This window comes from Caloenas nicobarica, chromosome 13 (genome assembly GCF_036013445.1).
Source record: "Caloenas nicobarica isolate bCalNic1 chromosome 13, bCalNic1.hap1, whole genome shotgun sequence".
Classification (NCBI taxonomy): Eukaryota; Metazoa; Chordata; class Aves; order Columbiformes; family Columbidae; genus Caloenas; species Caloenas nicobarica.
In genome coordinates, this window is record NC_088257.1 from 7,310,893 (window position 1) to 7,336,361 (window position 25,469).

Genomic DNA, 25,469 nt, shown 5'->3' on the forward strand with positions numbered 1-25,469 from the left:
GCACCATTAGATTTGTCCAAGCGGAGGGTGGATGGGATGTTTAGCACTGGCAGGATGGCAGGAGGAGGACGCAAGTGACCAGATCAGCAAGTCGTCAAGATGCCAGCGGAGAGACAAAGGAGGGCGAGAGGTCCTGAGGACTTTCAGGGGTGGGACGGTACAGGCAGAGCCATCAGCTCATGGTATGAGGTGCATTAGTTTCCCCTGGTGGCCTGAGCCCAAGAAGCCCCTGCACTGCTGCATTTTAACACCTCCTCTTCCTTCCCATGGCTCAGTACTCAGGCACTGGAAAGCACAAAGGGTTTGGCTGTGACCAATTTCAGTAAAACACAGAAGGGAAGAAGCTGGATGAGCAGACAGAAGGAAACACATTCAGGAGAGACTGTTCTCAAGAATGGCAAATAGAGTATATTAAAGCCCTGCATGCCCATGGACAAAAGGCTTGAAAAATTGTCTTCAGGTTTTTCCCCCAAGCATCTCTTTGCAGGTCTGCTGCAGTTCAGGGTCACTTGAGTCCAAAGCTTCATGCCTTCAAATCACAAATACCCTCAGCAAACCGCAGTGCGGGGCCTGGGAGTGACACAACCCACTTAAATGGAGAAATATAAAAAGTAATATGTATGCTGCACCACAATTACAGGTAGAAAAGGTATTTGAGGCAGTTAGTAAACATGCCAAATAATAAATAGAGGTATTCAGTCAGCAAACAGCTGTATGATTATAAATAGGAAAATCTACCCCAGCCCAAAGTCAGCTGAGACCCAACAACATACACTTATTAAGGAGTGATTTTTTTATGTGTGTGCATTTTTTGGAGGGAGGTTGAAGCTATTTTGCCCACTCTTTATTTTAGGAAGGTGAAATGTCCCTGGTGGATTTCAAAAGCTGACCTCTGGGGTATGCGTCCTCCGTGCCAAGACACTGAGTCACGAAGATCGGAGGAAGCTGTTTTAAATCCAGACAGGGGATAAAACAGCTGTAATTGAGTAGCCAGCTTAGCTCAGTCTGCTAATAACCGCACAGCCCCCTCCCTGCCCGCAGCCACACAAGCCGAGAGCTTTGCTTGCTGCCACTTTCACATGCTCTTTGGTTATTGCTTGGGGTCAAGCTTGTCCACACCTATTCCGTTCTGAATGACTGCTTGTGTCAGGGCCAAGCCGGGGTTCAGGGAGCGTGCTTGCAGGCTGGGAAGCGCTGGCCTTCCTCCGGCGGGAGCTGACAGCCTCTGGGCACGTCTGCTGGACCCTTGGGCTTGCAGGGACATTTTGCTGCTCTACGAGCTTCAATTTAATGTCTTGGTCCAGCCATAAGTTTCTGGTGTACAGTGTGTTGTAGCAGCGGGGAGCACATCTCCCACTGTGGTCCGACCTTTGTGTTTGGTGCATGTGGGGTTGCTTATGGCCATTGTGGGGTTGCAGAGTGAAGGGACACTGTGACCCATGGGGATGCCAGGGTGGTACACAGCACCCGTGGGGTCTAGAAACTGGGGGATCCTGGGCTGTTTGCCCGAGGAAGTTCCTGCTACTGGTGTTTACACCATGGGCTTGGAGCAGGGACGACCGAAAAGGCGCTCTGGCAGCGTCTCAGCTGGCACAGCTCCTCGGCTGACCCGGTTCATGGCTGCTGATACCAGGCAGAGCATTGAGCTACAGGCACATTGCTCCTTCTGCGTCGGCTCCAGGGCAGGACCCCCCCCAGCCAAGGGTGGGTGAGTGGCCTGGGACAGGATCCTTGTTACCTCCAGCAGGTAACTCTGGTGTGTCTCATGAGTCAGATCATTGGCTGACAGTGCAAGCCACGTTTAGGGGGATAATCTTCATAGCTCAGTTCAGAAGATGAGCTGAATTTCCCTGCTCTGAGTGCCCTGCCAAAAGGGCTTTGAGGTCTTTCCCTCCTGGAAAGCACTCCGGGTGCACCAGCTGGGCTGAGTGGAGGAGAGAGTACTGAGGAATAGCGGATGGGTTAGGGCAGGGGCAGTGCAAGAGATGGAGATGAAAGGAAGAGGATGACAAAGTGTTAAGGGACAGGAGAGGAGGTGGGAGCATAGGCAGAGAGAGAAGAGGGGGAGCAGTGAAGGGAGAAGTAGGGGTGCAGGATGGGGTTCTCATTTCCAAGGGAAGGTGAGGCAGAGAAGGCACAGGGCAATGGAAAATCCAAGGAGGGTTGGAGAAGAAAAGGAAATGACCAAGGAAGAACAAAGCTACAACAGTGGTTAGTTTGGGGGGATTTGTCTCTGCTTTGGCAGCCCTTAGCTCTGGCTGTGTTGCCAGGTGCTGCTCTGTGGGGCTTTGAGTCACTGCTGATATGAACATCTCTCACCATCAATATCAGCATCTCTCACCACACGCCTGGGGATGTCCTGGGTTGCATCCAGGCCCCAGACAGCACTGGAGGCAAAATTGTCCACAGCCTTTTTTGCTGCCCTCTGCCTGGACGGGTGGGCTCGGGCTTTGCAAGGACAAGGAGCTGCTTTGGGAACAGTTTGAGTCAGGAATCTCATTTTTTTCTTCCCTCTTTGTTTTGCTCTTCTCTCCCCCCCTCCTTCTTTTTCTTTGTCTGCTAATGCACAGCAGATGGGAGGAAATGCCATTTTAAATGCCACAGCATCCTGATGAAACGCGATGGGTTATGGCAATCTCAGATGAATCATGGCATTGTTTTGTGTACACGGCCCCACTGCGGCTCGGCCTCACTTGGGCAGCTTTCTGCCTGCAATTTTGCAAATGCGTTTTGGGTCGTTTAGGCATCCACACCAGCCAGCCGAGTGGCAGGTGCCCTCCAGGACCTGGGTGTTCAAGTCACGTTAATTAACAGCCACATTTGTGGAGCTAAAACCAAGCCCACAGTGCTTTATCAGTGGCGAAACCAGCAGCTGGCTTTGAAACATCTGGTCCGCACTGCCTTTGGGGATGTGGGGGTTATAAATTGCACTCAATTCCCAGGTTACGTTTATAGGATTTCCACACAAAGTGCAAGAACAGAATTCAGAGAACCCAACCTGGTGCAGCATAGGCTGCCACCTCCAGCTTAGCCCTCGGCCCTTCTGGGCAGCCAGGCTGTGTCCCCACACCTGCCTCTTCCTCGGTCCCCCAGCCCCTGGTGGGATGGATCCCTGGAGCCAGGGCTGCGGGGAGGTTCTGTGATGTGGCCACTTCCTACTGGGGCTTTGCTTGGGGTGATCAGATCCCTTCATGTGAGCTACCAGGCAAGCATCAAATAATATTGACTCAGTTGCTGGCAGCCTGCTGCCAGATGAGAAGCAGCAGCTCAGAAGTGGAAAAAAAAAACCCCTTATAGACATACACATAAGCCAACAGCTCCATCACTGAAACTCGTAGCAACCCAGCCCTGTTAGTTTCAAACTAATTAATTGTGGGAGAAAAGTCACCTCTAAGCCTACAGCATACAAAACAGTTCTTTTGATTTCTGTAGCTGAAAGAACAGATTTGAGAACTGCAATGAGCAGAAGACGTGACATTAAAATTTGGTTGCAAGATGCTTAATTTTAACAGTCTAGAATGGAAATGTATCTCTGGTTATGTCTAACTGTCTGTGTGTCTACTGGCATGGCAGTTATTCAGTTGAAGAGTTTGTAGCATTAAGCTATTTTTTTTTGGTAGGAGATCTTATACATGTTGATGCAGTGAGCAGAAGGGCTGTTGTTATTAATCAACCCCCATCCCAGCCCTGCTTCCCCCAGGCTTTTGCTCTCGTTTGGAAGTGTATCCCCGTTAAAAGGCCTGGCAGCCTCGTGCTGCAGCTTGGCCAACACCAACAGCCACAACAGCTCCGCTGTGTTTATCCAGATCTCAGCAGCTCTACCTGCGAGGAGAGGGGAAGGGGCTGTGTTTGCCTTCGTGAAGCCAGAGATCCGGGGTATTATTTTTCCCCCGTCGGGTATCATTTGCTACTTTAAGTTAAGTCAAAAGCCGTGCAGTAGGAAAAGGAGGGTAAGGAGCTTTTTCTCAGCAAAATTCAGACCAGAGCAAAACACTTGCTCCTGGTTAAGTGGCCCAATATGAGCCTGAGGGAGAAGGAGCAACTGTCGTGGTTGAGATGGACAAACGACAAGCAACCTCTTGTTTTTCAGCAGTGAGCTGCTGTGCTGGCGTGGCTGTGTCCTACAACATTGCTGTGGAAGAGTTGGATCTTGCTTGTGCTCCCACGTAACCCAGGAGCATTTGCCCCCCTGCCTGGGGGTCTCTGCCCCACAGTCCCTGACCGTAATCCCCACCCACAGCCAGGCAGTTTGCTCCAAAATCCTGTGTGTTGTGTATGGGAGGCTGGGAGAGGAAAGCTTGCTGGGGTGGAATGGTTGGCAGAAGGGGTCACCCAGATGAGGGGACCTTGCCAGGACCACTGCCGTGTGGCAGCGTGTCCCACTGCCCCCCCCTGCCAGCACCCTCCTGGCGTGGGCATAGCCGTGTGCCGGCAGTGGAGATGCAGAGATCTGAGAACAGGGGAAAAAAGGGAAAAAAAAAAAGAGTAAGAATTCAGCCCTCCTTTTCTGAGAGTTTCTGCTTTGTACATTAGTGTCCCTTCCTGGTCCCCTCACGCCTGGCTGTGGCTGCTGGGCAGGAGGAGAGCACCATTATTGGGCTCTTGATGTGTGTTTGCTTCGTTTAGCACATCCGCGGTGGTGATTGCTTTCCCTGCTTGTGAAGATGGAAAAAGCTGCAGTGGTTTAGGGAGGGGGTGGACAGATGCCAGATGCATTAGTGCTCTGGGCAGTCGCAGGAGGTCTGTTCATTAGGTGCTTTGCCTTGGGAGGAGGAGGGTTGTGAAGAGCATGGCTTCCCCATGACCTGCACCCCTTGTCCAAGTGGCTGTGGGTTGAGGACAGACTCCACAAGGGTCATGAGACCCCTCAAGGGTCTACCCTTGTTTGGCAGGGCTCAGTCTGCAGGCAGGGGAAACTTAGAATCATAAAATCATAGAACGGTTTGGGTTGGAAGGGACCTTCAAAGCTCATCCAGTCCAACCCCTGCCATGAGCAGGGACATCTTCACCCAGCTCAGGTTGCTCAGAGCCCCGTCCAGCCTGGCCTGGAATGCCTCCAGGGATGGGGCATCCACCACCTCTCTGGGCAACCTGGGCCAGTGTTTCACCACTCTCAGGGTCAAAAATTTCTTCCCCATGTCCAGCCTGAATCTCCCCTCCTTTCGTTTAAACCCATCACCCCTTGTCCTATTTCAACAGGCCCTTGCGCGAGCACATCCAGCACGAGCCTTGCTTTGTGCCACGGCAGTGCCAGCCCTTCCTGATGCTTGTGGCTTGCACAGACAAGGCTGGGGTGACGGTTTTGCTTCCAGCATCCTCATCCTCCCAGAGCATGAGTATGGAGCCAGCCCAGTGGCTCCAGACCGAACTCCCTGGGTCCTTCTCCGAGCGGACACCCCTTGAACCACCCCTGAGCCATTCCCTGACCGCTCTGCCCGCTCCCACAATGGAACGGGCAGGATGGAAAGCTTGTGCTCCTGGTACCCAAACCTGTCACCTCCTGGGCTTCCCGAGTGGGCCATGGAGTGCTCTGCCTCTGCTCCTGGGGATGCAGCCCCACGCTGGCTCCAGCCATGTTCTCCAGGTTGATGTGACTTCAATGTATCAGAAACGCTCAAGTTTAACGCAGGAACATCACGTACACATCTGCTTGTGTAGAAGTAACGTGGGAGAGGAGCAGGCTTGGACCTGCACTGATGTGAGCAGCAGGAATGGACTCCTGCACCAATGTTAGTCCCTATCCTCCCTGCCTTGAGAGGGGACAGCACGGCCAGAGATGCCCGTTTATCTGCGTATGACGACAATACATGGGAATTGCAAACAGATTCTTGCCTTATCTTACTCGAGGGTTATTGCAGTGAAGGGATTTATTTTGGCATTTCTGCCAAAAAACGTACGCAGAGATTCTACCAAAGCACATATATATGTTTCTCTTGGAAACAAAAAAAACACGGTATCCGAAAAAGCCCTGCACTGTTATTAATCTCTGGGGTTTTATCCAAGTTTCATTAGGAATCTGGACATACTTGAAATGGCTTTCAGATAAAGCTGAATGAATCTCCTTCTGTCTTAGAAGCTGGCGTGGCCTGATTTCCCAGCCGAGATTTGGATGGGTTGGGAATTGGGTAGGAGATTTCCAGCCATCTAAACTGGGAAGGAACGAGTGCCTTAAAACAATCCCTTCTGAACAACTCGCAGATGCTTTCCGTGGCTTACTGGGAGCATGGGGCGAGCAGGAGTATCCCAGTCAAGGGAAGCTCTTCCTTGTCTGATATTGAATCAGATGGGCAAGAAATCGCTATTGAGATGTGTGACTCATGGGGCAGGAGAGCCAGGAGAGCCGATCCTCGGGGGGAACAGCCTCCCCGAAACTCCTGGGAGCAAAAGGGCAAAGCAGGGGTGCTGGGGCAGGGAACGGACTGAAGGCGTTCCCCTGCCTTCCCTGGAGCAGGGAGCCTGGATTGTGGCCACCTCAGAGCCACAGCAAACCTGCCAGCCCTTGTAAGCCACAAGAGGGTGACAAAGTCCCATTCTGTGCTGTGCTGGCACTGGACAAACCCGGAGATGTCCTCAGCTAGCAGAGGACAGCAGTCTCCCCTTGGAGACTAAGCTGAGCTGGGCAACCAGAGGCTCCTGAAGAGTCCTTGCTGAAGTCCTAGATGGGAGGGAGGATTAGCTGGAAATGGGATCCTGGTACTGAGGAGCTGGGGACTTTTTTTATTTTTTTGCCTGGCTTTAGTTAGTATCAGTGCTGGCATCAGCAAACCGTTCCTGTTGCCAAACGAGAAGAGAACTCCCCAAAATCACTGTAGCAGGCAGGGAAAGAAACCTTGCCCTTGCTCACCATTGGTGGTCTAATGTGAAACCCATGTTCTACAGTCATTTTGGAAAAATTGAGAGCTGCTTTGTAACTATCTTTTGTGCTCACTGGGGAGCTCCTGGTGCTCCAAAGATATGGGACAAAGGTGTGGGGACACAGGTTGGTGGAGGAGTCCCCCAAACTCAGACAAGGCTGGGGTGGAGGCAGCTTGGTGCCTCCGCCAAGGATGCTTCAGGACCATTCATGACACCTGGGATGCAGGGAAAATGCTCCCACTCCTGCTCCAGCCATGCTCTGGCTGCCCGGGATGTCCCCACAGTGCCAGCAGGTGGTGGCCCTGGGCATGTCACATCACCCAGGCTGCAGGCTCCTCCATGCCCATGCACTTGGGCTGCTGGTTGTCTTTTGGCCCCATGGAGAATCTATTGCAGATCCCAACCCCTGTGGCCTTCCCCAGGGAAAAGCAGCAGTCCCTGCTGCCTCTGCCCTCTCCTGCCTGCCTGCTGGGATGCAGCATCCCCCCGCAGCACTGTGCAGGCAGGGCGCACGGGGCTTCTCGCGGGATTATCCTTTCAATTCTGCTTCTAGAGGGACAGCCCATGTTTCTGAACAGCCGCCCGAGGCACTGTCCACGAGAGAAGATTAAAGTGCTCTGGGAGGTTTCCAAGCCGGTGTCTCATCCTTATCCTCTCCCAGGCGGCCGGGGCAGCGGGTGTGGGCTTGACGGCATCTCCGGCTGTGAGCTCCAGCCAGCTCCCTCCTAACTTCATCCCTCGCTGGGATGGGAAGAGCCTGCAGCACACCAGACAGGAGGGTTTGCTCTGCCAACCCCTGATCTTATCTGGTGATGGGAGCGTGAGCTGGCCCAGCCTCCCTGGGAAGGATGGGCTGCCTGGCCCGAGACCCGGCGCTGGTTTCCCACGGAGTGCGGCTTCGTTTTCTCCCTCGTTCTGCTGCAGGACCATGTGCGTGCACCAGCACATGTATGGATATGGTATATTGGGATGTATATTTGCAAATCCCCTCGCTCCCATCTTTTTCTTATGCTGTTATTGATAAAAGGATGAGGGGAGAAAGGGGTGATTGCATCCTTGGGTGCTTTGGGGGGCACCTGGGGACCAGGGACGTGGGGTGCTGGGGTGCAGCTGTGCAGTGTGTTGGGAAGGAGGCTGCGTGTCTGGGTAACACGGGCTCTCTTCTTGCAGCTGCAGCGTTCTCACTGAGTTTATACTCCAAGGAGATTCTTCTGTTTTCTCTTTAAATACTAAAAGTAATTAGATGCTGCTTATGAGTAATTGCTTGGACTAAACAGTCTGGTTTCATTTAAGTGGTCACTATGAAATGCCTTGTGATTTGGTAGGAAAAAAAGTAAGAAATATTCCTTCTCTCTCCAGCTCCCAGGAGCTGCCGTGGGGTTAAACCCCACCTTTCCTTGCCCTGCTGGGACTCTCTGTGAAGATTTCCCCAAGGACGGAGGGAGAAAACATCTCCCTCAGGAAGGGCGGTGAAGATGGAAAAGGGGCTGTTTATGCCAAAAAATCAGGGGGCCATGGGGCTCAGTGGGGAACAGCTGATCCCACACTTACCTCCAGTTCCACAGCAACAGGCAGAAGTGTTTGCTGCTGCTTCCCAAGCCAGAACCGTGAAAGCCCAAAGCCAATGTTAATGATGGGCTTGCAACACGCTGAATTTTACAGTCCTTGGTGAAAATTGTGACAGTAAATCTGCCTGGGATTTCAGTCGTTAAGTTGCCCTCAATACCACAAAAAACCCTGCAAATTTTGTGTTGACTTTGGCTGTGCAAACGCCGCGCTCTGTTGCAGTGTTAATGGCAAAAGAGATTTTCGAGGCCTTGGCCGTGGCGGCGCTGGTTTGGATGAGCTGGCGGCAGGAGCGGATGAAGGGAACAGGCTCCGTTTGGTGTGTTCAGCACATTTTATCAGCTTATCCGATCCGTAGGCAGATGAAACAGTGCAAGTCAGGCGGGGTGAGAAGAGATTTCCCAACAGGGTAAGCAGGCATTTGGAGGCAGGAGGAGTGTGGGAACTGCAAGGGAGAAGAAGTTTTGGGACCCGGGGCTGGGGAAGGCTCTGTGCCCTCCCTGCCCGCAGAGATCCCTCTCCAGCCATGCCCGGTGTCACCCTGGACAAGCTCTGTATTTGCTCCATTCCTTGTGCTGCTCCCTGGATGTGCAGCCATGACCTGATGCATCCCAGAGAGGTGATGCTGAGGAGCTGGACCAGGGCTGACCTGCGCTGCTGTTTCCACATTATCCTGGCAGCCCTGGGCTTTGGTCACCTAGCAACTGTGCATCGGATCGCACAGCAGCCTTAAATAAATGGTGTTCAGCAGAACCACGAGCCCTGCATCTGCATCCCCGCAGCTGAAGGCTCAGCTCTGGCAGCTCTGCGATTGCCAGCCCGCAGCCCACCATGTGCTGCCAGGGCAGATTCATGCTCCCCAATTAGTAAATCTCCCCTGTCGTTCTGGATTTAAGCTAGTCTTGTGGCACACAGTGATTCAGGAGCTGCTTTCAGCCTGTTCGAGAATCAACTTTTCCTGGGGCGGGATGCCAGCCCCGCTTTGACTTGGATCCTGGGGCTGATCTACAGCCCCTGCTTTCATTTAGCCTGGTGTATAGGGGAGCTGAATATGGCTTATACCTTTCCATTTATAGTTTTAGCAAAGCATGATTGGATTTTGTTCCAGTCATTTTTTATCTTGACTAAAATGTCGGTTTTGAAGACCTATTATTAGCAATTTTGTATAGCTTCTGGATTACTGTAGATAATCATGAATCACCCTCTGCAGTATTGATATAGGTACTTTAAGCCTCCCAACAACCACCCTGTAAGTTATGCCTGCGACTGAGAGCAGAAAACCCTCGATGGTAATGGGTGGGCTTGAAATACGGGGACAGCACTCCAGATCCGACGTCTACGGAGCACATTTATCTGCCGTCCTCGTGTGCGACAGGAATCCCGGTGCACACACCGTGACTCAGCCTCAGTTGCCAGCACCAGCCCAGGACTTTTCTTCGAGCCCCTTCCCCACATTTTTCCTAGTTGGTGCCCACCTTTCCTTGCAGGATTCGCCCACACTGGGTTTGGTGCTCTCTGTTTGGGTAATTGTGTTTCTTCATTTGATCAGGTGGAGTGAATACAGCTTGCCGTGACCCATGCCTCCACGAGGAGGCTACTCCAGGCCCCTCTGCTTTGAAATGAAGTTATTTCCACATATCAATCTCACCCTGCAGAGTTTAGCTGCAAATGCAATGTGCTGCCCCCAGAGAATCATTCCTGGAGTTTTCCATTTGAGTGAAATACTCCAGTGTGCTCCTCAGTAAATTCAGCTGATGGAAACTGTTTTTTCTTTTTATTATTTTGCCTTGTTTCCCATTTGGGAGGGAAGAATCCAAGCTCCAAAGCTTAATCCTAGATTTCTCTGCTGATGGAGCTCATTGCACAGCTGGGAAAGGGAGCTGTAACAGGCTTGGGGCACAACTGATGCAGCAACACGGTCACCCCAAACCTCTTCTGGTTTAGGTCCAGAAGTCAGACACGTCTCTGGGTTTAAACAAGGACCTTCTAGTTTGACTCATCTTGGGAAGCAATAGCAACAACAAGGCTGGTGTGTTACAAACCCAGGGCAGGAGGGAACGTGAGCACTGAGGATTTGAAGCTACGTCCCTTTGTGTCTCGATTTCCACCCCGACAAAATGGCTGTGGGCACTCTGGGCCTTCAAAGAAGCTTCAAAAGAGGCAGCACACCCTCTCCTGTTAGCAGCGAAGACTGATGAATAATAGAGTGGACCCTCCCACTCATGCTTTAATCTGTCATGTTCTATGGAAATTAAACCTTTCTCTTACAAGAAGGCAATTTGTGCTCTTGGCATCCTGGGCGAGAAAGAGCTCTCTCATCTCTCCTACTGGATTATTGATACCTTTTGTATTAAGTAATGTGATGTCTAATTGGGCTCTTTGCCTGTTCTGAACAGCTCCCCAGCCAGCACTTGGCAGAATAGAGATCCTTTGAGAGGGGGGAGTGGGTGCTGCCTGCACCCCTGCCCGGGGTAGACGGGGTGTGCAGGGGGAGCCGCGGGGTCAGGCTGTGCTCCCTGCCCGCTGCCCGCTCCGGCAGCTCGGCTGCAGCCAGCCTTGGTGCAAAACCCTTTGAAATGCCCCTCCTGAGCTTTCTGCCTTCTTCTCCTGCCAGGATGGAAAACAACCCTTGGTGCTGGGGAGAAGCGGCTCCTCCGCACCAGCGCCCCGGGGTGCGAAGGAAACACATCCTGGGTAAATGGGTTACAGGTGTGAGCCCGGCTGGTGTGTTTTCCTTGCCCTGCCCTGCTGTCAGCTCCCCTGGCGAGAAAGGGCTCCTTGTCTGGGGCAGGCGCCCGAGCCAAGCTGGGGAGTGCTGGGCTTCATCCTCCTCCTCCTCCATACCTTGGCTTGGGGTGGCAGGCAGAGCTCCGGGCAGGCGTCCTGCCCGCTGGCCGTCGCATCTCCTGCCAGCCCAAACCCACTGGCTGCCTTTGAAGAGGTTGCACCTGAAAGGGGAGACGGCAGCCAAGGGCAGGCAGGAGCTGGGAGGCTGCCCAGCCCTGGGGAGGGGGTGGCCGGTCCGTCACTCTGCTGTGGCTCAGGGTGGGGGGCCAAGACCCCAGCAGGGTGCTTGGAGGAGGTGGAGGGTCTGGGGCTGCTCCCCTGGACCCAGGAGCGTGCTGGGGCCCTGGGTACTCCCGCTTCTCGGTGCTGGGAGGAGCAGCCCTTGCCTGTCTGGGGGCTCTACCGAAGGTGCTGAGGTGCAGCTTGGTGAGGCTACGGGATGGAGGGATGTTTGCCAGATGGGTGTTGAGAAGAATTGCTCTTTCTTCCCCAGCCCAGGTGAGGTTGGAGGTGATGCCAGCATCTTGCGTACTTTGAAGATTGAAGAGTTTCTGTGTATCCCATGATAAATCGCATCAGGAATGGAGGTGGGGGAGTCCAAAACCAATAGGCTGGGGAAGCCAATGTCAGGGTCATACAGCAGCACTGCCAGAAACCAGCTATGCTAAATACTTAAATCCTTCTTTCCACCGCCTTGGGACCTTCTCCTCTGCTTCAAAGAGAGCCCTTGGAGGCCAGGGAACCACTGACTCTTTTTCTATATATATTTTTTTAGCAAAGATCAGTCCTTGTGGAAGGTTTGTGTGGACAGAGCAGTGTCCGACCCAGGAGCTTGAGCCATGAGAGCCTGATGGGACCAGGCACAAACCCACCAGCCCAGTGTGCTCTCTCCATCAAATGCTGCCTCTCACAGGCAGGTTCCTCACCTCCAGCCTGTCCTGCTTGCAAAGCCAGATTCGAGTTGCTTCCCCTGACATCCTCCCCAAATCCAATGGTGATCCACATCCCAACACATCCCTGGTTCACATCAACTGGGATCGCTCCAGCCATCACACCAGCCCCACAGCTCTGCCGGGAAGCTGCAGAGGGAACCACCTCGCTTCCAGGGGGGCTGAATTTTGGGCTTGGAAAGGGGAGCAGGACGAGGAGGGAGAGCACCCAGGCGATGTGGAAAGCTTTGCCATAAGGCATGGGAAGAAAGGAGCGGTGCCAAACCCACGGGCTCCTCTCCAGCTCTTCAAAGCGAGCACGCCAGGCGTTAGAGAGAGGAGAGAAGGCGGCGAGCTGCAGTTTCCCAGGGGGTGGGGAAAGGCGAGAGGAAGAATATTATATCAAGGAAGGGGAGCCGGTGGACTGAAGTCTCCTGAATGAAGGGGAAGGAAGAAAACAAATGCGAGGAGGAAGGCGTAGAAGTTGCTTTCATGAGAGGATTTGCAGAATCATTGAGATGTATCATCAGTAGCCAAAAATGAAAGAAAAATTCCTTAGCCTAAGAGACAAACTGACTCATATTTAGGGCTTTTATTTCTTATTTTGCAAGTGCTGGGCGACCAGGAGAGGAGGAAGGGCAGCAGCAGTGTTTTGATCAGGAACAAACCCTGGCCAAGCTCAACATGTGTTGTTCGAGGCGATGGTTTACATTAGAAAAGGCTCTAATATTGCACTACGGCTTCTAAGTGTGTTTTGATGATGATGATGTATTATTATAAAGTGCGCAAATGGCAAGAAACCCAGGCAGGGTGTTGAACAAAAGGCCATTTGGCTCGAAGAGCAGCATCCACCGGTGCTGTCGAGCCCTTGTCAGAGGGACGGCTGATGCTCGCCTCTCTGTTCCCATAACGTGCCACCCCCCGTGGCTTTGGCATCCAGCGTCCTGGCTGCTGCTGCAATGCTCCTCATTCCTTTAACGATGATGAGAGTTGCATAATCAGGAACCGATGCATATTTGCTGTTTTCTGCTCCCCTGGCTCCAGCGTTCAGAGAGGGAATTATGGTGTATTCAAAAACCTCTGAGTTCCCCCAAACCAAGCCCCATCCCCGTAATCTGGTCGAGGTCTTGCTGCAGTGGTTGCTGCTAGAAAATCAGCTTCTACCCCACAGGGTCTGTACAGCTAGAGGCAGGGAGGTTCTGGGCTCGAGGTGGGGAAAATGAGGTCCTGGAGTGCAGAAATGTGATTTTGGGGGCTGGAGGGGAGGAGGCAGGTCTGGGTGCTGCCTGCCCACTGTACACAAGGGAGGGGAGATGGTCGCAGGGGATATCCCTGGAGGATAAGACAGCGGGGGACCAAAGAACACTCATGGCAGGGAGAAGACAGAGACAGGACTGTGATCCATCTCCAGGCCAAGCTCATGATAGCTGGGGTCTCTCGGAGGCTCTCAAAGTCATCGGAGAGGTGTTCACCTCCAGCCCCATCCTCTGCCAGGCTCGGGACCAGCGACGCCTCCAGCCTCCGTCCTTCTCTGCAGATCGCCTGGCCTCCCCCTCCTCTCAGCTTTTTTCCTCCCCTTCTAGACAAAATAACAAGCTCTCTCCGTTCCTGGGACTGCTCCCTTCTTTTCCAGACTTGCCTAGGCCCTTTCATCGCGCCAATAAAAAAGTAAATGCATCACACGTTGGCCGGGTAGAGCGGAAACCCTTAAACATCTAAGAGGCGAGAGCAACGCGCTGTGTTTTTTTGAGGCCAGGCTCGGCTCCCCGATGCCCCGTTAGGTCAAATGTCTTGCTCTGAAGAAGGAGAGAGGGGACTTATTAAAAACCTTTCATATTTCTTATTTTTAAGGTCCCGTTTCAGCAGGTCGGAGGCCGAGGCGTGAGCTGGGAGTGGGGCTGCCGAGGGGGAAGGGCACCGAGCCGGCAGCGTGCAAACAGATTGTGCAATATTTGCCTAGCACAGAGCTCCCATTGTAAAGCCTGGGAGTTCTGCTTTCAATAATTCCCCTGCCATAATGCCCCATTGATGGGGAGAGAAAGCCAGTATTGAGGGCTGAAGGGGCTCCAGCCCCAGGAAGGGTTAAAAAATAAAGAAAGACGGGGAAAAAAAAAAAAAAAGAAAAAAAGATTTGAGGCTTAGGTTTAAACTCCGCTGTGTGGCCCTCGTGGCAGATTGCAGCCGCTGAGAAATATGTGGAGCCTGTTTGCATAACCCCGCTTGCAGCGAGTGCTTTTGGAGCCAAAACGCAAGTGCGGCCGGAGCCGGGGGGTGGTGGGGAGGAAAACGCAGGAAGGGCTGTGATTATTTTCATTCTTGCCCCAGGCCACATAAAATTAATATTAAAAAAAAAGAAGAAGAAGTAATAGTCAAATATTTGGTTAGAGAGCCAGCTGTGCAAATGTGAGGCGCTGTGCCAGCTGCAGGGATTTGGAGGGACCTGGCCCAGGCACTGGTCGGGGGTTGCTGCCTCGCGGGTCCCGCCTTTGGGCTAAAAAGCACCAAAAAGGAGCATATTGGGCTTTGTCTGATGGCTTTACCCTGGCTGCCATGTGATTGCTCAACATGCGGAGCTCGGTACCAGCTGGAAAGGGTCTGCCAGTGCGTGGAGGTTGGGGCATGGGTGGGTGATGCTCTGGGTCGGGGTGCGGGTGGGTGATGCTCTGCCCACGGAGCCGCTGCTGGTCCCACAGCCAGCACCCGGCTCACCCAATGGAGTTCCCCATCACCTTGGACTGGTAAAACCAGTGCAGATCAGACTGGGAGGGGGATTCAGTATCTTGTCACAGCAGCTGACGTGATGGGGAGGAGCGGGACCATCCTCGCCTGGGCAGATGTAGGACCAAAGCATGCAGGGTCTGCCGGCTGGCTCAGCATCCACAGCCCGGCCAGCTGCCAGGGGAAACCTCTGTGTTGTGCAAGGCACTGGAGCTCTCCGAGGAAGTTCCTGGCTCTTGAGACATCTTGGAGAGAGGCTGGACAAGTGACTGCCTTGAATTAAGAGCAATCGGGGGGGTGGCTTAGGCCCTGAGTACTTTTTCCATCCCTAAACCTTGTGACGCATTAATCACCCCCAAAGCAGCCTCACAGCTGGCTTAAATTGTCCTGACCCTGAAACTCCAGAGCTGTCATTTCTTCCTCTCCCTCCTTGTAGTCCTCCTCCCTCCCAGCCGCTCCCACCTCCTGCCTCCCTGTCAGATGATTTCAGCAGGACTGGTTTGAGGGTCCCGTTGCACCCCATTTCTCATGACATCTGGAGTAGTTTCCCCATTCCTCTCTCTGCTTTTCACCTTTTTAGCATTTCCTGCAGGAGAACACAGGCTGTACATCCCCTTTCCCTGGGAGGTGTCCGTGTGCTGCTATGACCCAGCCGCTGTCCCTGAACAGTTAGAGCAGGGTCACTGCCAACAAATTCACTATTTATTCACCCCCATGCTCTTGGGAAAGCTCCCTGAGCTGAGTTAACCCCGCTGTTTCCTCCCCAGACCTGGGGCCAGCTCAGACCCACCACTGATTTCCCTGAGCTGGCTGCTGTGAATGAGCACAGAAGGTCCCATCCCAGTGCCAGCGTGTGCCCATGTCCCTGCTGTTCCTTCCTTCCCTCCTTTCAACCCTCTGAACTCCAGCCATCAATGCAGCTTAATTTCGGGGCGACTTTCCCAGCCTGTGCTTCCTCGTCTGAAGGTGTGAGCAGGATGCGACCCACTTTGTGGCTGCAGAAGCTGCTGCAGCAGCAAATCCATGCAGCTGGGATGTGCTTGGTGCTGCTTTTGCTCCTTGGGGCTGGGCTCCAGCCCTGCTTCTGCAGCTGGTGCATCCCTTCTGCTGCCCCCTGCCAACTCTCTTCCTGCTCCATCCTCTGGCCCCAAACAAGACACAGTTTATCAGGGATCTGTGCTGCCTTAAACTCACTATCTCTGCCACATCTCAGCCCTGACATCTCCAATTTCCTCTCTAGTCTGTAATATCCACCCAAACTGACTATTATTTATTATTTCTAATGAACTGTGATTATAATCCCTGGTCTAAGGTGTGCACGGAGCCATGTGTAATGGGGTCACGGGTCAGGGTGCTCAGGGAGTCCTGCAGCCCCAGGTAGGTCGGGGGGACACGGAGAGGTCTCTTTGGGCTGCAGGGATCTGTTGGGAACAGTGGAGGAGGACACAGGACCCAGGAGCTGGTGGTCCTGAACCAGCCCCCACCTCTATTCCCCTTCGGTCAGGTCCAGATGTTTCCAAAAGAAGGGGATTGTTCAGAACTAAAGATGGAGGAGAGGAGGGAGAGGTGCAGGAGGCAGGCGAGTGGTGGGAAGGAGTGAGAGGAAGGGAGAAGAGGACAAGCGGAAGAAATGAGTGATGAACCCTCGGGGATTAATCAGCCCTTGCTGAAGGGCTCAACCCAGCCCTGCCATGCTCCTTTGAGCAAGCAGGGGTTTCTGCCAGCAAGGAAAGGTGCAGAAAAGAGCTCTCCATCCCTTTCTCCTGCCCCTGTCCCCTTGCACACCTCCCTGTGCTCCTGCAAACCCCCGAGCCCCAGCTGAAATGGGGTCTCTGCTTGCCCCTGTCTCTGTCCCCTCTGCCTGTGTCTAAAGCCAGGAGGGAGAAGCCCACCCTCCCTTTGCCTTTCCTGGGAGCGGGGAGCCTTGTGCTCCCTCCTGCCCACTCCTCCACGGTGCCTGGGGTGCTGTGGGGCTGTCATGGGGCAGTGGTAAGATGTGGGATGCAGGGGGCTGGAGATGGCAGAAGGGCAGTGCATGGGGCACGGAGTGCAGGAGGAGCCCAGGAAGGGCATCCAGGAGAGGGACGTGGAGGGGACCTGGCAGAAGGAAGCCTGAGGCTGGGGACCAGGAGTGATGGCTTCTTGATGCCTCGTGAACACTGGCCCTGCGAAAGGAATTACATGAGAGCTTTGCTCACCTCACCCAAAAGCTCCCCTGAAGCATCAGGGCACCAACCTGGCCCCTTGCCCCAGTACCCCCAGCTCAGACCAGCACCCCTGCACTGGCGAAGGTCTCTAGTTCACACCAAACCTTGCCCCTGGCTGTCACAAGTGGCCTCTCTCTGCCTCAGTTTCCCCAGCTGGAAAACGGGTGCAGCAGCACCCACCTCACTCTATAGTGCTCTGCCTGCCCCTGGGTGGTTTTATTCAACACTTGGGGTGCCCTAACAAGTTCTTACAGCTTCACCTTGCCTGGGCTTTATTTGGATGGTGATTCTGGCAGCACAGGCAGCTGGTCCCAGCAGTCCCTCCTGGGCACCCAGCCCTCCCTGCCTGGATCCCGTGGGGGCTCCAGCTGAGCATCCCACCATGGGCCCTGGCCCACACGTCTCAGGGCAAGCAGGGAGGGAAGTGTTGGCGGCTTGGGGAACGCCACGCTTAGGACCCTGCACGCTCCGGGGTTTCCCAGCGTTTTCCTGGAGCCGCTGAGCTGGGAGGGGCCGAGGCTGCGGCTCCCCATAAACCTGGTGGCTTAGCCCACGTCCCGGGCAGATGTTGGGACTCTCTGCCTTGGAGCGGAGGGTGGGAAAAGGTGGCTCTTCCCCGGAGAGTGAGGAGGAGAGCTCAGCACCTCTGGGCTTGAACTTTAGCACCCTCTTCCGCAGGAGTTTAAAGAAAAGGATTGTCGTATCCCGAGCAAGCCGGCCGGACAGCCAGGCAGACACAGGAGCGGAGGAGAAGCCAGCTACTTTCTCCAGTGAGGTTTTTATGGGGTTCTTTATAAAGAAATAACACTGGCAAGAAAACACCAAGAAGCCAGGCAGTGTTTCTAGCGCTCGGGACGCTTGGTGAGCGGCTCTGGGGCCGCCGTTAATCACCGCGAGGAGCCTGTCCTGCCGTGCAGATGTGTGTGATTGGAGCGGCGCGAGGGTTATTTTCTTTTGACTGAAGGCAACCCAGCCCCGGCGGATTAAGCCCTTTGTGCGCGTGTGAGTGTGCTTTCATGGGAGCTGCTCCCATAAAACCAGCTCCAGGGGTTTTGGGGACCGTCCCCTAGGTCGGGGGACTCTCCCAGAGGAGGGGGGGATCTCCTGCTTCCGTGGAGCTGAGGTGATGCTGGGACAGTAGCACCCTTGGCAGGCAGCGCGGCGTGCTCCGGGATGGCTGTCTATGCCCTCACAGGCTTCTCACTCGTCAGCCTGCTCAGCTTTGGCTATTTATCCTGGGACTGGATGAAGCCCAGTTTAGTGGCCGATGTGGCCATGGATTCCATGGAGAAATCACTGCCTCCCGCCTTTGCCAGGCCCCCCCACATCATCTTCATCCTGACTGATGACCAGGGCTACCACGACGTCGGGTACCATGGCTCAGATATCCAGACGCCAACGCTGGACAGGTTGGCAGCCGAGGGTGTTAAGCTGGAGAACTACTACATCCAGCCCATCTGCACCCCGTCCCGCAGCCAGCTGATCACCGGCAGGTAAGCCAGCGCCTGCTCGTGTCCCCCCTTCTGTCCCCTCCGTAGCTCAGTGTGGCTTAGCCCCAGCTCACCGCTAGACCCCGGTGTATTGGCAGGAGATGGAGGTCCTCCAGAGAAAGGCATCTTGCTGGCTTTCTCTAGAAGGTGTCCTGAGTAAACAGTTGATTTTCCCATGGGATAAATAGTGGTACATGGCAAGGCCAAAAACGTGGATGCTGTTGGGTAGCAGACATCACTTTGGGAGTGGGTGGTCTCTGGCCCTGAGGTCCTTTGGTGCTGGGCAAAGAGCTGTGTCCCCAGGCAGTCCTGTGCTGCTGTCATACTGGCCCTTGGGTGTTTGCTGCTGGACTGTGGGGTCGAAGGATCATTCTCTCTTGCATCTACAAGTCCCCTGGACCATGCTTTTCCTGCTTGTGCGTTCAGTGCTGCACTGGCCATGGCAGACTGGATGCTGGTCCATCACCCTCTCTCACACAGTCAGGTCTCCCCTGATCCCAGGCCTTTCTGTCTCCTGTGACAGATGAAACTTTCCCTGGAGCAGTGCTGGGAAGTCAGCACTCACCGTAGGAGGCAAATTTAATCAGATCATCTCCTGCTGAGGAGCGGGCCCCAGGGAGGTGCCTATGGATGTGGTCACCTACTGCCTGGGGGTGGTGGAGCCCACTGGGGTCCAGGCAAAGGTCTCTCTTCTCTCTTGATGGCTCTAGAGGGATCCCAGGCATCTCTGGGGTGTGCAAAGCAGGGGTGGACAAGGATGCCTGGGTACTGCCAACCCTCAGGGATTGCTGCATAACTCCTGTTGTGCTGCCCAGCCCCGGCAGAGCCCAGCCACCTCCCCTGGGCTGGCAGCAGCAGGGACAGCTGCTGGTGGCATCCTGGGAGAGCAGCCCGGTATGCTTTTGAGATGTCTGCTGAGCCCTCTCTCTCTTTTTTTGCATCTCTTTGGTACTTTTGGATGGATGAGGAGCTCCCTGTCTCTGGCATGGAGCTTGCTCCATGGGGTTGGGCTGGGTGACATGGAGAGCTGCATGCATTTGGGGTCTGTGGTACATAAAGTACCACCGCATCTCCACCTAGTGCTGCTCCCCATCACCACTGATTCCTCCTGGCATTTCCCTTGCAGGTACCAGATCCACACAGGGCTGCAGCACTCCATCATCCGCCCTCGGCAGCCCAACTGCCTGCCCCTCGACCAGGTCACCCTGCCGCAGAAGCTGCAGGAAGCCGGCTACTCTACGCACATGGTGGGCAAGTGGCACCTTGGCTTCTACAAGAAGGAATGCCTGCCCACCCGCCGGGGCTTCGACACCTTCCTGGGCTCCCTGACAGGCAATGTGGACTACTACACCTACGACAACTGCGACGGGCCAGGCGTCTGTGGCTACGACCTGCACGAAGGGGAAGATGTGGCTTGGGACCAGAGTGGCAAGTACTCCACCTTTCTCTATGCCCAGCGTGTCAGCAAGATCCTGGCGTCCCACAGCCCCAAGGAGCCCATCTTCATCTACGTGGCCTTCCAAGCAGTCCACACACCTCTGCAGTCGCCCAAGGAGTACATCTACCGCTACCGCTCCATGGGCAACGTCGCTCGCCGCAAGTACGCTGCCATGGTGACGTGCATGGACGAGGCGGTGAAGAACATCACCTGGGCCCTCAAGAAGTACGGTTATTATGACAATAGTGTGATTGTGTTCTCCACTGACAATGGCGGGCAGACCTTCTCTGGAGGAAGCAACTGGCCACTACGGGGCCGCAAAGGGACGTACTGGGAAGGGGGAGTCCGTGGAATCGGTTTTGTCCACAGTCCTCTGATCAAGCGCAAGCGCCGGACCAGCTGGGCTCTGGTTCACATCACGGACTGGTACCCGACTCTGGTCAGCCTGGCCAGGGGCAACCTGAGCAACGTCCCAGGCCTAGATGGCTACAACGTCTGGCCTGCCATCAGCGAGGGCAAGGAGTCGCCGCGAACAGAAATCCTGCACAACATTGACCCCCTGTACAACCATGCCAAGTATGGATCTTTGGAGGATGGCTTTGGCATCTGGAACACGGCCGTGCAAGCCTCCATCCGGGTTGGGGAGTGGAAGCTCCTCACAGGTGACCCGGGGTACAGCGACTGGATCCCCCCACAGACCCTGACCAACTTCCCGGGAAGCTGGTGGAACCTGGAGCGTCTCACCGATGGCCTGAGGAAGTCCGTGTGGCTCTTCAACATCACCGCTGACCCCTACGAGCGCTATGACCTATCGGACCAGCGCCCGGATGTGGTGAGGACCCTCCTGATGAGGTTGGTGCACTACAACCGGACAGCCATCCCGGTGCGGTACCCTGCGGAGAACCCCCGGGCTCACCCAGACTTCAACGGCGGTGCCTGGGGACCTTGGGCCAGTGAGGATGATGCAGAGGAGTGGGAAGGTGGTGGGGAGCCCCTGAAGAGTAGGAACAAGAAGAAGAAGTGCAAGATCTGCAAGCTGCGCTCGTTCTTCCGCAAGCTGAACACCAGGCTCATGTCCAACCGCATCTAATGGGAGAATACCCCCGCACACACCCAGCCTGGCCAGGATGGAGCTCGGGACCGCAGTGCCACGGGGTGGGAGTGAGGGAGAGGGATGGATGGGGAGGTGGCCAGCAACCTCGTGCTTTCCCTTGCTCCAGGGTTCACTCCAAAACATTTCTCCTCTCTGGCTGGACCAGTGGCCACAGGGCGGTGGTCTCGGTGGGCGAGGAAGGGTGATGCAGTCTCAGCGGTGGTGTACGGCTCTGCTGAGCTGGGCTGGCCCATGTGCAGCCCCTTCCAAAGCCAGAGACACTTTTCTCAAGGGCTCTGCAGGCAACTGCAAACTTTAAGTGTTGGCCATTGCAAGGGCAGGAGGCAGTGCAGGACCCTGGGGTGGCGATGCAGAGGGGTGGCTGGCCTTGGCGGCTCTGTCTGCGGGTTGTCCCTTGTCATGTCCCCATATATACGTGCTCCTGACTTTCTGCATGCTGCCAGGCAGCTGCCGCCTTTGCTCTTACTCTGGGAACTCGAGGGCCTCCCCCAGACGCAAGACCATGGCGTTTCCCTATTATACTTCTTTGTGGAAGGACAAATTCCTGACCATGGATGTCAGACCTGAGATCCACCAAGGCTGGACTCAGCTTTGCTGCTACATGACCTCATGTGGGGCTGTGGCTTCTCCTCTCTGCTGGCCTGGGGGGCCAGGAGCAGTGCTGGTGAGGAGTTTTGGCCCACAGAGATGTGGTTGGAGGCAATGAGAGGACAGATGGTTCTTCACAGCCCCACACTTGGGAGGCAGGTTTGCCCCAAGCTCTGGTGGGCTTCACATGGGTCAGCCACCCAGCAGACCCTTTTGTCCACAGTTCTGCCTGGCCGGACCCCCCCTAGGCATGGCTGTAGGCACCCACATTCCACCCCATGCACCCCACGCATCCAACCAGCCATCCCCCCCGGCTGGGGCTGTCCCCATTCCCACGTCCCTGCTGCTGAACCTGGAGCAGAAGGAACATCTCAAGAAGATCCCTGCAGAGGCTGATGTGCTGCTCTGTAGCTGCAGGACCTCAAAGCCGTGGGGGACACGGGAACGTCGCATATGGCCACTGCTGTCCCAGCAGTGCATGTGGTGGGGGGAAGCACCTCTCCATGGTCCACCTGCCGTGGGGAGCCAGCCCAGGCGACTGCAGGGGGCTGGGCAGCGCGGGAGCAAAGCACCGAGCCCCCACGCCTTCGGCAGGGAGCAAGCGTGCGTACGTGTGCTCCGAGGAGAGCTGGCAAGGATGAAAGAGGGTAAATAGCTTTTAAAGCGTTTTGGATGCATGGTGCATTTCCATTTACACAATGTGTTTTACATTTCTCTCTACAGGTTTCTCTTGGTGCAGCGTGTGTAGGCGAAGGCCCTGCTGTGAATTTTGAAAATAGTTATTTTTGTCTCTGGAAAATGAGGCCCGTTAGGACTTGTCAGCTCTTGGATGAGCAGTGTGGGCTTTTTTTTTTCCCCTTTTTTCCCCCCCTCTCTCTCCCTTGCAAAATAACATTCATTTAAAATCTGTCATTGAAAGATGTGACAATTGGCAGCGTGCATGCTGAATACCTTTCAGTGCGCTTTCAAACCCTGTGTGTGAGTGAGGGACGAAGACGGGAAGAGAATTCAATGACACGTTTGTATTTCTTTTTTTTTTTTTTTTTCTTACTCTTAGCTGGATTATTTGGGGGAATTGGGATTTTCTATAGAAACAAAGCAAAAAAAAAAAAAAGCTGACAGCAAGGCAGAATAGAGGAGGCCTCCTGTTGTAGAGATGGGAAGGAGCTGGCAAAGCCGGAGCGTGGCAGCGTGTGCGCAGGTCCCAGCTGCTCTGTGCACACCCATCACCACCCCGTCAGCCCCCGCATCCCTGCGGGCACGTCTCCTGCGGTGGCATCGGGGACAGGTTTCACAGGGGGATTCAGCTCCTCCATCAGCCCCATCTCCACCTCCGGCTCCCTTAACACATCGTTCCATGGGGACCTGGCCCTGCAGCATCACCCTGGCTGAGGCGAGCCCTGGGAGGATGCTGCACATCCCTGAACTACCTCACTTGGCCAGCCCGGTCCCCAAGATGCCACCGCTGGTGTCCTCATCGGCAGCAGGGCTGCCATTTGGCAAAGCCAACTGGTTGCTGAATATAAACTAACACTTTGCTGAAGAAGACAAGGCTGCTGTGGGCTAAGCAGGAGAAGGGCAGGGGGTGACGGCTGCAGGGGGCCCAGAGACGAGTCACAGCAAAGGGGGAACTAGCGCTGGAGGGAGTGGCAGAGCGGGGCTGGCCGTGGGGCGGTGACAAGGCTCGGATAACGGCTTTCATTTCCATATTTATATAAACACGTCCAAGTTTAGTCCTGCTTTCATTTTTTTTTTCCTTCAAAAATGGAAATTTCCATGAAAACATGTTTGATTTTTCTCCCTTCAGTTTTACTAATACCCCCATGAAAAGGTCCGTCTGGTCTTGCTTCATTCCCCTCTTCTGATCTTCTGGGCTGATGCTGGGTTCGTGCAGTCAGCCTAGCCATAGTGTTGGGTCTGTGTTATTTGGGTTTTTTTAATTAAAAAAAGCTGCATTCTGAATTTTTACAATAAGAAGCAGTTGAAAGAAAGTCTTAGTCCCCCAAAAGAAAGAGGAAATGTAGGCAGGAGCATCACTAGGTGCTCGGAGAGTGCAGAGACTCCAGCCTGAGGACAGCAGATGTCCTTCATTGCATTTCCAGTCCCCCTGTATCTGAACATAGGGTGAAGGTGGACAGGGTGAGGATGGGGATTGGAATGGATGGAGTTGGGATGGAATGGAGATGGGGAGGGGAATAGAATAGGGATGGAATGGAATGGAATGGAATAGGCTGGGGCATGCAGGATTGAGGGTATCTGGGAGCCTCTCCAGCCCCACAGAGGGAAGGAAGGGAAGAAGCCCCATGCAGGAAAGGGGATGCACATCTCAGCAAACCGCCATGATGGGAGGGCGGCAGGGCACCCTGGGCACCCCATGCTGGGGAGAGGGTGCTCTGGACAAGGGGCTGTATCTCATGCCAGGCAGTCATATCCTTTCTCCTTCCAGGGGTCCGTGTGGTTTTGCAGAGTCTTTTCCCCTGGCACAACCAGAGCATGATGGCCTCAGGGAGGAGCCCGGTGCCTGCTGGGGGTCCCCACACATTCACAGCCACGTCTGCAGGAGAGTCCCTGACCATGGACCTTGGTGTTGAGGAGAGGGTGGCTCTGGGGACACGCCATTGTTAGGAGGAGGGTGGCCCTGGGGACAGCTGGTCCCAGCCGAAAGCAGTTTCATGTGGCCACAGGAGCGAGAGCTGGGGCCCGCAGGGACAGGGCACATTTGCAAACACAACCCTAAATGTAAATCAGCTTGCCTTACCATGGTATTTATAAACTTCATCTAAAAATAACCCCAAATTCAGCTTCCCAGAGGACAGCAACTGAGCATCCCCCAGACCCCAGCTTGCGTGTGAAACTGTCCCAGTAATTTTGGGATCTCTGCAATATGGAATTCGCAGCCCCGCTTGTTTTGCATGCGAGGCATTGCTGCAAGCTCCCCGAGGCTCATGCAAGCCCGGTCCCCTGGTAGGAGGGGGACCTGCCGCAGCCCCCTGGGGACACACCGGTCCTCCCTGAGCCCCATGGGGCAGCTGCCTCTCCCGTGCGTTTGGGGTTTGGCATCAGAGCTCAGGTGTCTGGGGCAGCCCTTTGCTGGGATGCAGAAACTAAATATCTGCAGATAGACCTGGAGCAACCGTGGGGAGGGCAGGAGGCATTTCTGGAGGGACAGCCTGGTGATGGAGAGGAGCTGCTGGGGATGAAGGTCTCCATCAGGCGGCCAGACCCCAGTACGGCAGCAGGAGAGCAGCTTGGCTCTCCAAAGCCTTGCAGGAGCAAACCTTGGGGTGGCTGGGTGCAGAGACATCAGTTGAGGAGAGACATCCAAAGAGGCTCCTGCAGCCTCTGGAGAGGGCTGGAACTGCTCTCGTCTCCAGGAGCTGATGGGAAAGTCCTCAGCCCGGAGGGGGAAGGTTCCACCCAGAGCTCCTGCTCCCCTTGGGTTGTCCCCAGGCACTGGGGAGCGGAGCCACGCAGCGATTCCTGCTTGGGAAAACATCATCAGCAAAGCAGAACATGTTCAGCACTCAGCAGCCTGACACCCCCTCACCCTCAGAGAGAGAAAAATGCCGAGGAAAAGCGGAAAAAAAAGGACTAGAGAGGAGGGCAGGAAAGGAGAAACCCTTTCTGGAGAGCTGCACCTCTGCCAGGCAGGAGGAACCTGGAGAGGGAGGCAGGGACCCCACAGGGGGCTTTGCCATCATCCCCTGCCCTGGGAGAGGGGTTTGGGGTGCAGGGATCAGGGGTGCAGCGGGGGCTGTGGGGCGAGTAAGGGATGGA

The 25,469-nt window shown here is 54.8% G+C and overlaps 1 protein-coding gene across 1 annotated transcript; it reads left to right on the forward strand.

The window, feature by feature from the left end:
* The first annotated feature begins 18,235 nt into the window (after positions 1-18,235).
* On the forward strand, positions 18,236-21,080 carry ARSI (arylsulfatase family member I). Its single transcript, XM_065644274.1, has 2 exons — positions 18,236-18,555; positions 19,679-21,080. The coding sequence occupies exons 1-2, from the start codon at positions 18,236-18,238 to the stop codon at positions 21,078-21,080; spliced, it is 1,722 nt and encodes a 573-aa protein (XP_065500346.1).
* Positions 21,081-25,469: the final 4,389 nt, after the last annotated feature.

Coding starts and splice junctions, on each gene's coding strand:
- ARSI (XM_065644274.1), top strand. CDS start 18,236: ATGGCTGTCTATGCCCTCACAGGCTTCTCACTCGTCAGCCTGCTCAGC. Junction 18,556..19,678: donor AGCCAGCTGATCACCGGCAG/GTAAGCCAGCGC, acceptor TTTCCCTTGCAG/GTACCAGATCCACACAGGGC.